This window comes from Mustela erminea, chromosome 20, assembly GCF_009829155.1.
Source record: "Mustela erminea isolate mMusErm1 chromosome 20, mMusErm1.Pri, whole genome shotgun sequence".
In the NCBI taxonomy this organism is placed as follows: domain Eukaryota; kingdom Metazoa; phylum Chordata; class Mammalia; order Carnivora; family Mustelidae; genus Mustela; species Mustela erminea.
This window is the reverse complement of record NC_045633.1, coordinates 7,818,488-7,834,267: the sequence shown is the minus strand read 5'-3', so window position 1 is coordinate 7,834,267 and position 15,780 is coordinate 7,818,488. Positions and strand designations below refer to the sequence as shown.

The 15,780-nt window shown below is 39.1% G+C and overlaps 1 protein-coding gene across 10 annotated transcripts in view; it reads right to left on the bottom strand.

Annotated features, from left to right (window-relative positions):
* The window catches only part of DNAH3 (dynein axonemal heavy chain 3), a 178,386-nt gene that overhangs the window by 61,725 nt on the left and 100,881 nt on the right, over nt 1–15,780 (bottom strand). For all 10 annotated transcript variants that reach the window (XM_032327122.1, XM_032327121.1, XM_032327127.1 and 7 more), the window contains 3 exons: nt 13,948–14,053; nt 11,422–11,551; nt 8,309–8,554 (listed from right to left, as the gene is read on the bottom strand). In XM_032327122.1, coding sequence (XP_032183013.1) covers nt 8,309–8,554; nt 11,422–11,551; nt 13,948–14,053 — 482 coding nt within the window. The remainder of the gene's footprint in view (nt 1–8,308; nt 8,555–11,421; nt 11,552–13,947; nt 14,054–15,780) is intronic.

Genomic DNA, 15,780 nt, shown 5'->3' with positions numbered 1-15,780 from the left:
CGGCTCAGGTCACGATCTCAGGGTCCTGGGATCGAGCCCCGCACTGGGCTCTCTGCTCTGGGGGAGCCTGCTCCCCCCCCCCCCGCCTCCCTCTCTGCCTACTTGTGATCTCTCTCTCTCTGTGTCAAATAAATAAATAAATAAAATCTTTAAAAAAAAAAAACAACTAGGAATCAGTAACAAAAAGATAGCTGGAAGATCCTCAAATACTTTAAGATTAAACAACAAACTTCTCAATAATACATGAATCAAAGAAAAGTCTCAGGAGAAATTTTTATATATTTGAAATAAATGAAAATGAAAACACAACTTTCCAACATCTGTGGAATACAGTGAAAGATGTGCTTAAAGAGAAATTGCATTGACATTGACATTGACATTGACATATGCATTGAATGCATAAGTCAGGAAAGAAGAAAGCTCTAAAATCAATAATCTAAGCTTCCGTCTTAGGAAACTAGAAAATGAAGAACAAATTGAATCAAAATAAGTAGAAGAAAATAAATAATAAAAATTAGAGCAGAAATAGAGGAAAATGAAAACAGAAGATCAACAGATAAAAATAAACAAAACCAAAAACTGTTTCTTTGAAAAGATTAACAAAATTGACAAACTTCCAGCCAGGCCAACCAAGGAAAAAAGAGAGAAGACACAAATTACTAATATCAGAAACAAAAGAGGAACCATCAGGACTGACACCAGGGACATTACGAAGAAAAAAAAGGCATATTAGGAACAACTCTATGACCACAAATTTGATAACTTAGATGAAATAAAACAATTCTTCAAAAGACATGATGTGTCAAAACTCATATAAGTAGAAGTAGATAATTTGAATAGAATGGTCTCTATTTAAGAAAATGAATCAATAACTAATAATCTTCCAAAAGAGAAAGCATCAGACCCAGATGATGAATTCTACTAAGCATTTAAGAAAAAGAAATTATACCAATTTCCAAAAATCTTCTCCAGAAAATAAAAGCATATTTACTTTATGAGGTCAGCATAACCTTGATCCCGAAACCAAAAGAAAGGAAGACTATACACAGTATCTCTCATCAAAACAGATGCAAAAATCCTTAACAAAATACTGGCAAATCAAATCCAACAATATATTAAAAAAAATACACACTAGGGCCGCCTGGGTGGCTCAGTGGGTTAGAGCCTCTGCCTTCGGCTCAGGTCATGATCCCAGGGTCCTGGCATGGAGCCCCACGTCGGGCTCTCTGCTCGGCAGGGAGCCTGCTTCTCCGTCTCTCTCTGCCTGCCTCTCTCCCTACTTGTGATCTCTGTCTGTCAAATAAATAAATAACATTAAAAAAAAATACACACTACAACCAAGCAGGATTTATTCTAGTTATGTAAGACATAAAATCAATTAACATAATCCATTACAGAAATAGGCTAAAGAAGAAAAATCACAAGACCATATCAATAGATTCAGAAAAAAACATTCGACAAAAGCCAATACCCACGCATGACAAAAGCCCTCAGTGAACTAGGAATAGAGGGGAACTTCCTGAACCTGATAAAGAGTATCAGCTAAACACCTACAGCTAACATCATACTTAGTGTCAGGAACTAGATACTCAGGAACTAGATAAGGATGCCCCCTCTCATCACTCCTATTCAATATCATACAGGAAGTCCTCTCAAGCAATTAGATTTTTTTTTTTTAAAGGCAATAAAAAGATTGGGAAGGAAGAAATAAAACTGTGCTTGCTGATGGTATGATTATCCATTCAGGAAATCCCAACAGAATCAACCAAACACTACTACTGGAACTTGAAAGTGATTATAGCAGAATTGTAGGATATAAGGCTAATATACAAAAGTCAAGTACATTCCTGGATAGCAGAAAAGAAAAATAGGCATTTGAATTTAAAACCATGATACCATTTACATTAGCACCAAAAATATGAAATGCTTGGTATAAATCTAATAAAAAATGTACAAGAGCTACATGAGGAAAACTATAAAATGCTGATGAAGGAAATCAAACAAGATCTACATAAAAGGAGATAGAACTCATGCTCATGAATAAGAAGACTCAAAATTGTTCAGATGCTACCCCTTTTCAATTTGATCTATAGCTTCAACACAAGCCCAATAAAAATCCCAGCCAGTTATTCTGTAGATGCTGACAAACTGATTCTATAGTTATTTTTTTTAAGATTTTATTTATTTATTTGACAGAAAGAGACAGAGTAGAGAGGGAACACAAGCAGGGGGAATGGGAGAGGGAGAGCAAGAAGCCTCTGGGCTTGATCCCAGGACCCTGGGATCATGACCTGAACTGAAGGCAGATGCTTAACGACTGCCACCCAGGCACCCTGAATTCTGAAGTTTCTATGGAAAGATGAAATATCTAGAATAGTCAATAAAATATTGAAGGATAACAAAGTTGGAGGACTTATACTATCTAATTTCAAGACTTAGTAGAAAGCTATAGTAACTAAGAAAATAATGGCATTGGTAAAAGAATAGACAGATCAGTAGAACAGACCAGAGAATCCAGAAATATTTTCACACAAATATTGTAAAGTGATTTTTTAAAAAAGATTTTATTTATTAATTTGACAGAGATCACAAGTAGGCAGAGAGGCAGGCAGAGAGAGAGGGCAGAAAGCAGGCTCCCTGTTGAGCAGAGAGCCCGATGTGGGGCTTGATCCCAGGACCCTGGGATCATGACCTGAGCCGAAGGCAGAGGCTTTAACCCACTGAGCCACCCAGGCGCCCCTGTCAAGTGATTTTTGACAAAGGAGCAAAGACAATTCAATTGAGAATAGTCTTTTCAAAAACTAGCCCTGGAACAAGTAGACATCTATAGACAAGCAAATAAAAAGAACCTAGACACAGATCTTACACCTTTCACAAAAATTATTTTGATATGGATAGATTTATTTATTTATTATTTTTAAAGAGGATTTTATTTATTTATTTGACAGAGAGAGACAGAGCACAAGCAGGGGGAGTGGAAGGCAGAGGGAGAAGCAGGCTCAGCACTAAGCAGAGAGCCTGTTTGTGGGGCTTGATCCCAGGACCCTGGGATCATGACCCAAGCCAAAGGCAGACGCTTGACTGACTGAGCCAGCCAGGAACCCCTGGGTAATGGATTTAAATGCAAAACACAAAACTGAAATACTTATAGTAGATAACATATGAAAAAGTCTAGGTGACTTTGGGTTTGGTACTGACTTTCTAGATACAATACAAAAAGCATGACCCATCAAAGAAAATAATTGGGGACTCCATTAAAATTCAAAACTTACGTTCTATGGAAGATACTGTTAAGAGAATGAAAAGATTTGGGGCGCCTGGGTCGCTCAGTGGGTTGGGCCGCTGCCTTCGGCTTGGGTCATGATCTCAGAGTCCTGGGATTGAGCCCTGCACTGGGCTCTCTGCTCAGCAGGGAGCCTGCTTCCCTCTCTCTCTCTCTGCCTGCCTCTCTGTCTACTTGTGATCTCTCTCTGTCAAATAAATAAATAAAATCTTTAAAAAAAAAGAGAGAGAATGAAAAGACAAGCCATAGTGTGGAAGAAAATATCTATAAAATATGTATCTGATAAAGGACTTATATCCAAAATATGCAAAGAGCACTAAAAACTCAACAATAAGAAAACAACCTAATTTAAAAAGGAGAGAAAGATGTGAATAACAACTCCCCAAAGAAGATATACAGGTGGGAAAAAGAATATGAAAAGATGCCCACGGGGCATTTGGCTGGCTCACTCAGTGGAATGTGCAACTCTTGATCTCAAGATTATAAATTTGAGGCCTATATTTGGTATAGGGATTATGTTAAAATAAAAAATATTTTTAAAAAAAGATGCTCAGCACTGTATGTCTTTAGGGAATTTCAAATTAAAACAAGATACCACTACACACCTATTAGAATGGCTAAAATCCAAAACCAGTAACACTAAATGCTAAGGCAGATGTAGATGAACAACAACAGAAACTCCCATTCTTTGCTGGTCAGGATGCGAAATGGCACCATCACTTTGGTATATATATTTGACAGTTTCTTACAAAGCTAAACACAGGCTCACCATATGATGCAGTAATCATGCTCCTAGGCATGTACCAGATGAAGTGAAAACTTAGATCCACATAAAAAACCTTTACATGAATGTTTATACCAGCTTCATTTTAAATTTCCCCAAACTGGAATAAGACAAAATGACCTTTAATAGATGAATGGATAAAAAGCTATACAATGGATTATTATTCAGTGAAATAAGCTATCAAGGCACACAAAGACATAAAAGGTCTTAAATGCATATGCCTAAGCTAATCTGAAAGGACTACACACTCTATGATATCAACTATGTCACATCCTGAAAAGGGTGAAACCATACAGAGAGGAAATCCATCAGTGGTTGCCAGGAGTTGAGGGGGAGGAGGGATGACAGGTGGAGATAAGGGATTTCTAGGGCCATGTTAAACTCTTCTGTCATGGTGAATAGATGATATTATTTGTCAAAACCCTTAAAAGTATACAACACAAAGAGCGAAAATATAAAATATGGACTTTAGTTACATAATAATTTATCAATATTAGTTCACCAGTTTTAACAAGTGTACCACATTAATGAGAGATATTAATGACAGGGAAATTGGAAGAGAGGGGTGGTTTGGGAAAGGGAGATGTGGGAACTCTGTACTTTATGCTCATTTTTTTCTAAAAACCTAAAACTGCTCTAAAATTAAAGTCTATTGAAGTATTTTTTTTACAGGGCGCCTGGGTGGCTCAGTGGGTTAAGCCTCTGCCTTCGGCTCAGGTCACGAGCTCAGGGTGCTGGGATCAAGCCCCGCATTGGGCTCTCTGCTCAGCAGGGAGCCTGCTTCCCACCCCTCTCTCTCTGCCTGCCTCTTTGCCTACTTGTGATCTCTCTCTCTGTCAAATAAATAAATAAAATCTTTTAAAAAAATATATTTTTTTTTTACAAAAAGAAGAAAGTTAAAATGAAATAGCATTTTCACATTTCAAATTGCCCAGGATTTTAAAAAAATGGTAACACTCAGGCACAGGGGAAATTTAGCAATCAAATCTTAAAATTTTATTGATCCTTGATTTGGCTATTTTATTTCTAAGAAATTATCCTAAGAAAATAATCATGGGTTAAGCAAGTAGGTAGCCACCAGAACACTGTTCATCACAGTGTTGTTAATGATAGCAAAAACTAGAAAATAATGAAAACAAGAGCAGAACAATCTCATGTTTGAGAAAATAAATCTAAAGGTACATATATGTCTAAATGGGAAATGTCTAAGAGGATCATTATCCAAATGTTAATGGTGGTTGTATTTTTAAAAACATATATCTTTTTTATTATATGATCTATTCATTTTTTTCTAAAAAAAAATCAAGAATCACACTTAGGATAGCTATTATAGGAAGCAAAACAAAACAATACATGAGAATGTGGAGAAATCGGAATTCTTACGCATTGCTGGTGGAAATGTAAAATGGTACAACCACTAAGAAAAACGCTGTGGCAATTCCTCACAAACTTAAATACAGAATTACCAAATGATCCCTAAATTCCACTTTTGAGCATAGAGCCAAAAGAAATGAAAGCAAGAGACTTGAACAAATATTTGTACGCCATGTTTATAGCAGCATTATTCACAATAGCCAAAAAGTGAGAGCAACTCAAGTGTCCATCGACAGATGAACAGAGAAACAAAATGTGGTATATACACAGAATGGAATATTATTCAGCCTTAAGAAGGAAGGAAATTCTGACATGTTACAGCACGGATGAACTCTGAAGATATTACAACGTGAAATAAACTTGTCAAAGAAGGACAGCTACTATATGATTCTACTTACACGAGGTAACTAGAGTAGTCAAATTTATAGAGACTGAAAGTAGAATAGCTTTTGCCAGGGGGATAGAGGAAGGGGAAAATGTGGAGATGGTGTTCACTGAAAATGAATTTTTCGTCTGTGAAGATGAAACAAGTTCTGGAGATAAATGGTGGTGATAATTGCACAACAGTGTATAACATCGCTGAACTGTACACTTAAAAATGGTTTTTTAAAAAAGATTTTATTTGTTTATTTGACAGAGAGTTTTTTTTAAGATTTTTTAAAAAGTTTATTTGACAGGGGCGCCTGGGTGGCTCAGTGGTTAAAGCCTCTGCCTTCGGCGTGGGTCATGATCTCGGGGTCCTGGGATCGAGTCCCGCGTCAGGTTCTCTGCTCAGCGGGGAGCCTGCCTTCTCCTCCTGTCTCTCTCTGCCTGCCTCTCTGCCTACTTGTGATCTGTCTGTCAAATAAAAAAAAAATTTATTTGACAAAGAGAGAGCACAAGTAAGCAGAGCGCAGGCAGTGGGAGAGGGAGAAGCAGGCTCCCTGCTGAGCAGAGAGCCTGATGCGGGGCTTGATCCCAGACCCCTGGAATCATGACCTGAGCCAAAGGCAGCTGCTTAACCGACTGAGCCACCCAGGCGTCTTTAAAGTGGTAAATGTTTACATTATGCAGATTTTAGCACAATAAAAAAATAATCTTCTAAACCAAAGAACAAGTAAAAGACAAAGGAAAAAGTGGAGGATGAGAGTAAAAGACAAAAGAAAGAAAAAAGGGGGCACCTGGGTGGCACAGACAGTTGGGCGTCTGACTCCTGCTGGCAGCTCAGGTCATGATCTCAGAGTTATGAGACCAAGCCCCGCTCTGGCTCCATGCTCAGTGCAGTCTGCTTGGATTTCTTTCTCCCCCTCCCTCAGTGCCACACCCTGGCCTCTGCTCTCTCTCTCAAATAAAGAAAATAAATAAATCTTTTAAAAAAGAAAGAAAAAAGAATGAATGTACTAGTATCTAAATAAAGGCCCAGGGCCTCTACGCAGTTTATCTGACAGATGACTATATCGCATGAAGTGTGCCACTTACGCCGAAGAAGGATTGTGTAGAGAGGTGGTGACGCCTACTTATTCACTCTTTATTATGATTATTATGTAAAGTTTTAAAAATACATACTGAAGGGCGCCTGGGTGGCTCAGTGGGTTAAGCCGCTGCCTTCGGCTCAGGTCATGATCCCAGAGTCCTGGGATCGAGTCCCGCATCGGGCTCTCTGCTCAGCAGGGAGCCTGCTTCCCCCCCACCCTCTCTGCCTGTCTCTCTGCCTGCTTGTGATTTCTCTCTCTGTCAAATAAATAAATAAAATCTAAAAAAAAAATACATACTGAAAACATCATACAGAAAACATTTGTATACCCTCGCCTAGATTTTACCATTAGTTTTCACCTGTTTTTGTTTTTGTTTTGTTTTGTTTTAGTTTTCACTTGTTTTATCATATACCTGTTTACCCCTCTATCCACCAATAAGCCATCTTATTTTTGGGGACAGATTTCAAAGTAAATTGTATACAGCTATACACTTCCTCATAAATTTGAGCATTTATATAATTTACTGTTCAATATTTGTTTACATTTTTTCTTGATATAAAATTTACAATGAAATGCACAAATCTTAAGTGTATATTCACTGAATTTTGACAAATGCAAATATCTAGTGTAAAACAAATACCTCTCCATATATCACTCCAGAAGTTATTTCATGGCCCTTTATATACTATTTAATAATCACAAAAAGTAAAGCTATTTGGAAAGCATTTATAGTATGATGCCCTTTTTAGTACAGAAATATAGAATAAACTGGAAGAAAAAATATAAAAAGTGATTATTTCTGGGTAACTGGATTATCATTGGTTTTTATTTTCTGCAATTTCCTTCTCTGTATTTTCTATATTGGTGAAAAGAAAAAAAAAACAATTAAAGCTACTTAAAAGAAAAAAATCTTTTGACCTTTTAGTAAATGATGGCACACATGGAAAATTTAGTCATTAAAGTGATCATTTTGAAGATAATGTATATGGCAAAAATGGAAACATTTCAATATGATATTAGGTTACAATGACAAAATTCTAACAGATATTAATGTCATAATCACCATGATATGATGAAGGTAAACACATAGAACAGAACTAGAAGGGAATAAGAAAAAACATAAGTTATCCTGGGGCCTGTTTGAGTGATGGAATTATGGGTAATTTTTGAAAAAAAGGTTTTTCAACTTTTCCGAATGAAAATAATAGTTAAAACATCCCATAAGACCCTGATTTCAGGATCACCCATCTCTTATATATGTGGGTCAGCTCTGAAGACCTGAACCCTACCAGGCAAATTACAAAATCTCCCCCTGCCTTTGTGACGCCCTTACTTGGGCCAGATGTTTTGGTTGGATCTGGAACCATATGATCCAAATTATTAGAGCAAGACAAATCAAACAGGTACTGTTACCTCTTTCTGGAAATATGTTGTTTTTGGTGAGTTTGACGCTTTTGGGCCTTGGATTGTTATCATCCATACCCATGATCAGGTTCCGGAAAAACAGATCAAATTTCTTTCTGCTGTCCGCATTGATGGTGCCTGCCACGGTCCACACCAAGGCAAAGAGGAAGAGACCTTGCAGCCAGAGAAAGATCTGTTGACTTGTCAGGCCTTCATGTAATTCTCTTTCCTCCTCATCTATTTTCTGGATTTCATCTAAAAGCAAGAAAAAGGAACCTCAGGAGAAGCTGCATATACCTGCTTATATACAGATCTCAACGCTGTAAACTGGGTGGGCCTTCCTGCGAGGGCTCTGGGGAGGGGACTGAGAGTGGCTGAGTGGCCATCACCTGCCAGATCATTTATCCACATATATTTTTTCTTAGTTTTTAATAATTTTTCTATTTTTTTTCCTATTTTTTAAGTAGGCTCCTTGCCCAGTCTGGAGCCCAATTTAGGGCTTGAATTCATGACCCTGAGATCAAATCAAGAGTCAGACGCTTAGTCAACTGAGCCACCCAGGTGTCCCTTTTCTTATTTTTATTTTTTATGTATTTTATATTTAAACATATTTTGATATATTTTGTATATTTGTATATATATTATAATGATTTTGTATTTGTGAAAGGACATGGGAACCAAACTGAAGGAGCTCTCAATGGCTGAAGACATTTGAGGAACAAAATAATTACAGAATTGGATTATAACCCATAGAATAAAATAAACATCCATGAGCCCATACTTTAATCAGTAAATAACTGAATTAACAAATAGGGAAGAACAGTCTTTCTTACAGAAGAATTCTAATTAGTAAATGTAAAAGGAATACACATAGAAATGGAAAATAAACATTAGGCAAATGCCACTGTTCTAACTGTGGTAGGCAAGGCTCACCAATGGATGTTAAAATCTGTGGGTAAAAATTTGAGGAGAAATAGGATATTTGCATAGTTTTAAATTATTTTCCCCCAAATACTTATTAATTATGAGGGAATATAAGAACATTACAGTGGAGAAATGTGGCTCTGGCCAAAGCTAACTTGGACAAAGAGCCTTCACCAGTCATAAGATCTATCTTCACGTACCCCCAATCATGCACCAAGAAGAATGCATCACCACTTTCGTGATATTCTTACTAAATATGCATAGCCCTAATCTAATTATGAGAAAACATGAGGTAAATTTAAATTTAGAGACATGCTATGAAATAACTGGCCAGTATTTATCAAGTGACAAAGTTATAAAGACTAGGAAAGGGGCACCCAGCTGGTTCAGTCCGTGAAGCATGTGATCTTGTTCTCAGGGTCATGAGGCCCCATGGGGGTAGAGTCAAAAAAAAAAAAAAAAAAAGAGAAGAAAAGAAAAGACAAGGAAAGGCTGAAGAACTGTCACAGATTAAAAGAGATGAACAAGATGCAACAATTAAAAAAAAAAATGTGACCCCCTGGAACAGAAAAAGGACATTTGAGGAAAAATTGGTGAAATTCAAATAAAGTCTGTGGTATAGTTAATAGTATATATTATCAATGTTAAGTTTCTTATTCTGATCATTGTGCCTTAGTTATATAAGATGTTAACGTTAAAAAAGGCTAGGTGAAGAGCTATGTGACTCAATATAGTCTTTTAGCAATTTTTTTTGCAAGGCTAAAAACGTTATTTATTATTCCTTATCTCAAGGCCTTGTTGATCATAGTTACCATTCTCTTGCATTTTAGCACTGACAGAATAAAAGTTAGGGCTCTGAAATTAGGTACGTGTGCATTCAAACCCAGTCCCCAGTATTTAGTTGTTGTGTGTCTTTCAGCACTCCCGTTAAGGACTCATGGCTATATATTTGGGAAGGCAAGAGATTAGGTCACTCAGTGTTGGGGACAATGAGTCCGTTATTTCATGAGATGCCTTCTTTCCTGGAGGAGATACTACACAAGAACAGGAAACAGAGCTTGAGAAAATACTCAAAATTTACAACTAATGATGCAAATATCTGGCACCATATAAAGTTAGTGTGCTTTTGAAACAATTGCATGTAATTCCTATAATTTTAACTTCAGAAAAATCACATAACATTTAGCCAAAGAAAGTCTCCATTCAACTGTTCACCATGTTGTATTTTTTTATCTGCACCTGTAATGCTTTTGGAAGAAATGAGCTGAGAAAATGTCCATGTAACAGGAGTCGTAGGAAGATCCACCTTGAATTTGAATTATGTGCCATCTTGAGCAAGAAATGGCACCCAATAAAAAGTTCTCCAAATTGACACATCTTTGGTCATTTTCTACAGAATTCAACAAAATTTGATTTATATGAGATCATTACAGAGAACTTCTCTAGGTCCGTTAAACAAATGGTCCATGATTTATTGCACTTCTCATGTCTGAAAGAAGGGTCCTTAGTTTTGTATACTGATATGATCAGTTCTCTTAAGAATGTAACCATGTGGGCGCCTGGGTGGCTCAGTGGATTAAGCCGCTGCCTTCGGCTCAGGTCATGATCTCAGGGTCCTGGGATCGAGTCCCACATCGGGCTCTCTGCTCGGCAGGGAGCCTGCTTCCCTCTCTCTCTCTCTCTCTCTCTGCCTCCATCTACTTGTGATTTCTCTCTGTCAAATAAATAAATAAAATCTTAAAAAAAAAAAAAAGAATGTAACCACGTTACACCGTTTTTTGTCAGTTTCTTTAGCATGGGAAAATTCGCAGTCTCATTTTTTGGGGGGATCCTTTTTTGCTCAGACACATTCTCATGTATCATCTAAATGCATTTCCCTCCAGGATATTTTAGTTAGGTAAAGAGGGATAGAAACTGTTATTCCCTTTGTGTGGATGAGGAACCTAACATGAGAAAGGATGGAGTAAAGTGCATAAAAATACCCAAGAAATCAATCCAAGATTAAGGGTAAAGCCAAAACCCATGGACTCTTTCCACTAAACTTTTTTATCTAAACTCCAAATGCTTGCTTGTTCTAGACTAAAATTCTGGTCTCATTGTGACCCATGAAGGTGAGGGGAATCGAAGGAATGGGAGCAGAAGAAATATCCCGCACCTACCCACCTTCATTTGGCTTAAGAATTGTAGGTAGCACGTACCAAACAGGGAGGAATACAGTCTCATCATTGAGAAGACAAGGTGGATAGGAGATGTTTGGACCACAAATTTACACTGAAGGCGAATAAATTCCAGGCAGGGCTGGACAAGCCACATGAACATGTCATTGACCTGAAGGTAGAAATGAAATTTGAAGAGATGTTATAAAAAAAAAAAAAATGAGTTTAAGACTAAGGGCTGGGTACCCCTCTGGAAGGCTGGAGTTGCTGGTAAGGTTGCTGGTTATTTTTGAGTGTCAGTATATCGGGGGAAAGACAAGGGGCACGGAGGCCTCTGACTCTGACTCCCATAGGCCATGCCCATCCCTTCCATTTCACTGCCCAGAGCTGGATATTCAGAGAGGCTTGGAGCTACTGTGGGTCAGCTACAAGATGCACAAAAAATTTTAGGGCCCAGACTGAGTATCTGACTTGCTTGTACAAAAATCCTTAGGAATTCCAAAAGATTTTCAAATGACTCTTGTGCATTTTTGAGGCTGGACTCCTGTATAAAGTGGCCACAGGAAGGGCAGAGCTACGTTCAGGGCTCATTTTCAGTAATTCTCTGTATGTACTAACTTGGGGGTATAATGATTCTTGTCTCTGCTCCCTTCCCCAGCTACTCTTTTTAGAAAAAAATTCCTTCTTTCTCCTCTTATTTGAGGTTTTTTTTTTTTTCATTTTTGTTATACCATATTTGTGGCTGTCACTGAAAATTTATCTTAAGTCATGTTTTTGGAAATAGGCAGGTCATCACTAAATAAATACATGAATAGATGTGTATATATGTGGATGTATATCTGTATTATAAATAGACACATTAATGTGTATGTAAATACACATGTGTACATGGATATGGTATATGCATCCAGCCAACAAATATTTATTGAGCATCTGCTAACTGCAGTGTTGTAGGTGCTGAGGATAAACAACTGACAAGATAGATAAGGTCCCTCCTACCCTTGTGGAGATTACTGAGGGGCCAGGGAGACAAGTAACTAAACAAGCAAGGAAATAAATAAAATACTTACAAGTCATGTCAAGTACTAGCAGGAAACAAAGGTTTTACAACGGGGAGTAACAGGAAGGGTTTAATATGGGGGTCAGGGAAGGCTTCTTAGAGGAGGAGGCCTTTATGTTGAGACCTGGATCATCCCTCACACGATAAAATAGGAAACATTTTCAGGAAGAGTAAGAAAAGGTGCAAAAGCCTTGAGGTGATGAAACTTGGGGTCTTCCAGGAATGGAACAAAACACAAGGGCTGCAGGGTAATGAGCTGAGGAAGAAGGTAGGAGATGAGGTTGGAAAGGTGAGCAGGGCCAGATGCCAGCCTCAGATGCCCTGATAAGAAGTTAGACTTTAAGGGGCACCTGGGTGGCACAGGTGGGTGGCATCTGGCTCTTGATTTTGGCTAGGGTTATGATCTGAGGATTGTGGGATGAAGCCCTCCGTCAGAGTCTGCCTCTTTCTTTCTCTCCCTCTGCCTCTCTTGAGAGCGAGCGAGAGAGAGAGCGTGCACAAGCTGGGGGGAGGAGAAAAGTGGGAGAAGCAGACTGTCCACTGACCAAGGAGCCCGACACAGGGCTCGGCCCCAGAACCCTGGGATCATGGCCTGAGCTGAAGGCAGACACGTAACTGACTGAGCCACCCAGGAGTCCCTCAAATAAAATCTTAAAAAAAAAAAAAAAAAGTTAGACTTTGAGCTAAGGACACCGAGGAGTCCCTGAAGGGTTCCGGTGCAGGTGCATAGATGTCTCTGGATGTGCATATAAATGTATGTGATTATACTCACTGTAGATGCATATAAATGGGACAGGAACAGGGCCTTCCTACATAGCTCACCAGAATGCTTCTGCAGTGGGAAGAGAACCCAACTCATCCTTTCTTGGCTTCTTCAATGGGAAACCTTCCTAAGGAACTTTATTTACTAACACAGGGAGGACTAGAGGCACCAAAAGCCTGAGTTCTCCCTTCCTGCTTCTCTAGTCCGAGACTGTGCTCAGGTACTCACCTAACCTGAATGTTCACCCCTCTTTTAGGAAGGGAAGAAGGGGGCAGAAACTCTTCGTACGTGTAATACAACTTTTCTAAACCGGTTCCAGCTCCGCAGCAATGGGAGGCATGAAGCTGAGGTCACCAGGATGGGGAGTGGCAGTACGGAGCAGAAGACAGCTCCTTCTAATCGGCCTACCTCTAGAGCAACTTCTAGAGACATTTCCACAAGTAGGGCAATGGGGAGAGGTGTGCCATTCCATCCAACACGTCGAATGTTTCTCTAGCATCAGAATTCTCCACTGGGGAGACAGGGAGGGACGGAGAAGGTAGAAGGAGAAACTGACCATACTATCCCATTCCTGCCACAGGGAGAAGAAAGCTGGAAAACTGTCAGGCAGCCAGGAAGGATGATAACTAGAGACAGGCAGGGAATTCCCTGCCCCTTCTTGCATCCTGGAATTAGGAAGGTGAATTAGGAATGAGGAGTATGGAGACAGAGAGGGAGGGGAAGGAGAGGAACATGATGGTCTCACCAGTTCCTTGTGCTCCTCAGTGAGGCTGGCAGGCAGGGTGTCCATGTATGAGTCCTTCAAGGGCTTCCAGCCTAGTTGATGGGGCTCCATGTAGATCATCCCACACCTGGCAGGCACAAAGAAAGGACCAGCTCAGTCCACACCCGAGTTCCCAAGCACACAGGGGTGAGGTAAATGGAGGCAGTCCTGCTAAGGGAAGGGGCTGGAGTCTGGGTTGGGGCACGGACCCCCACCAGTTCCACTCCAAAGGGAAGGTGCCCAAATTTCGTCAGGAAAGGATGGAGACCAGGGATGACAGCTGGGGCTTGGGAGTTAGAGAGACTTGGATTTAAATCCCAGCCCTAGATTCTACTATCAGAGTACCCTTGGACAAGGTTTCTTTACTGTCCCTGAAAGTCTACGTCCTTGTCATAAATCAAGAAATATAAAAAAACACATAGTTCAGGGTACCTGGGTGGCTCAGTCATTAGACATCTGCCTTTGGCTGAGGTCATGATCCCAGTGTCCTGGAATCAAGTCCTACATCAGGCTCCTTGCTCAGCGGGGAGCCTGCTTCTCCCACTCCTACTCCCCCTCTTGTGTTCCCTGCCCCTCTGTGTTAGATAAATAAAATCTTTAAAAAACAAAACAAAACAGAACAGAAAAAAAATGTATAGTTCATAAGGCTCTTGTAGTGGTTACATACGAAAATGCTAGTAAATAATTCAGCACCATTTTTTTTTTTTAAAGATTTTATTTATTTACTTGACAGACAGAGATCACAAGTAGGCAGAGAGGCAGACAGAGAGAGGAGGAAGCAGGCTCCCTGCTGAGCAGAGAGCCCGATGCGGGGCTCGATCCCAGGACCCTGGGATCATGACCTGAGCCGAAAGCAGAGGCTTTAACCCACTGAGCCACCCAGGTGCCGCAATTCAGCACCATTTCTAGGACATAGAAAACTCTTAATCCATAGAAATTATTAACATTACCATTAGCATGTACTGATATTTTACGTAGTACATTTTTTCCCCCATTCTGTTACATCTAGGTGTTTCCTTGTTTGTTACTAATATGGCTGCTATTCATTGAGTACCTACTGCATGTCAAGCACTATGCTAAGTCCTAATGGCCTTTATCTCTCAATATTCTTCTTAATGGTCACGTTTTTAGATATGAGGAGTGTGTGGCTCAGAGAGGCTGAGAGCCTTGGAAGAGGTAACATAGCTAGATAATGGCAATGGCCAGAGTGGGAGTCCAAGTTGGTCTAACTTGCCAATATTCTTTCTACTCCTTGACATTGCTTTTTGGAATGTGGACTGATTTTTACTTTTTTTTATGAACTTCAGGTGCACAGGATTAGAATAATGATCATCTTTGGCATACCATCATTAGCCCATGTATGGCCTTTCTTAGCTAACTGTTTTCAATAATGTAGTGAGTGCCCATAAACTCACCTCCCAGACAGAAGCTAGGATTTTGACAATAACCTTCATCTAACCCTGATGGTCTCCCTTATCCTATACCCCTGGCTTTCCCCACAGGGGAAACAGTTACCTTGGATAACACAGTTATCTTGGATCTCATGGTTATCCGTCTCTTGATTTCTTTCTTTCTTACATAGTTTTATAACATTTCTATATGTTCCTAAAATGTATATGCATTTATTTTAGTTGTTTTTAGAGGTTTAAAGGGAGACACTATGTTGTATGTAATATTGTGGGCTTACTTAATATATAATATTGCTGAGATTTTATACTTAACATATTTAATAAGATTTATCCATAGAGTCCTATGTCAATACAACTCATTTATTTTGAGTGATATATAAATATTACAATTTGCTACAGAACACTC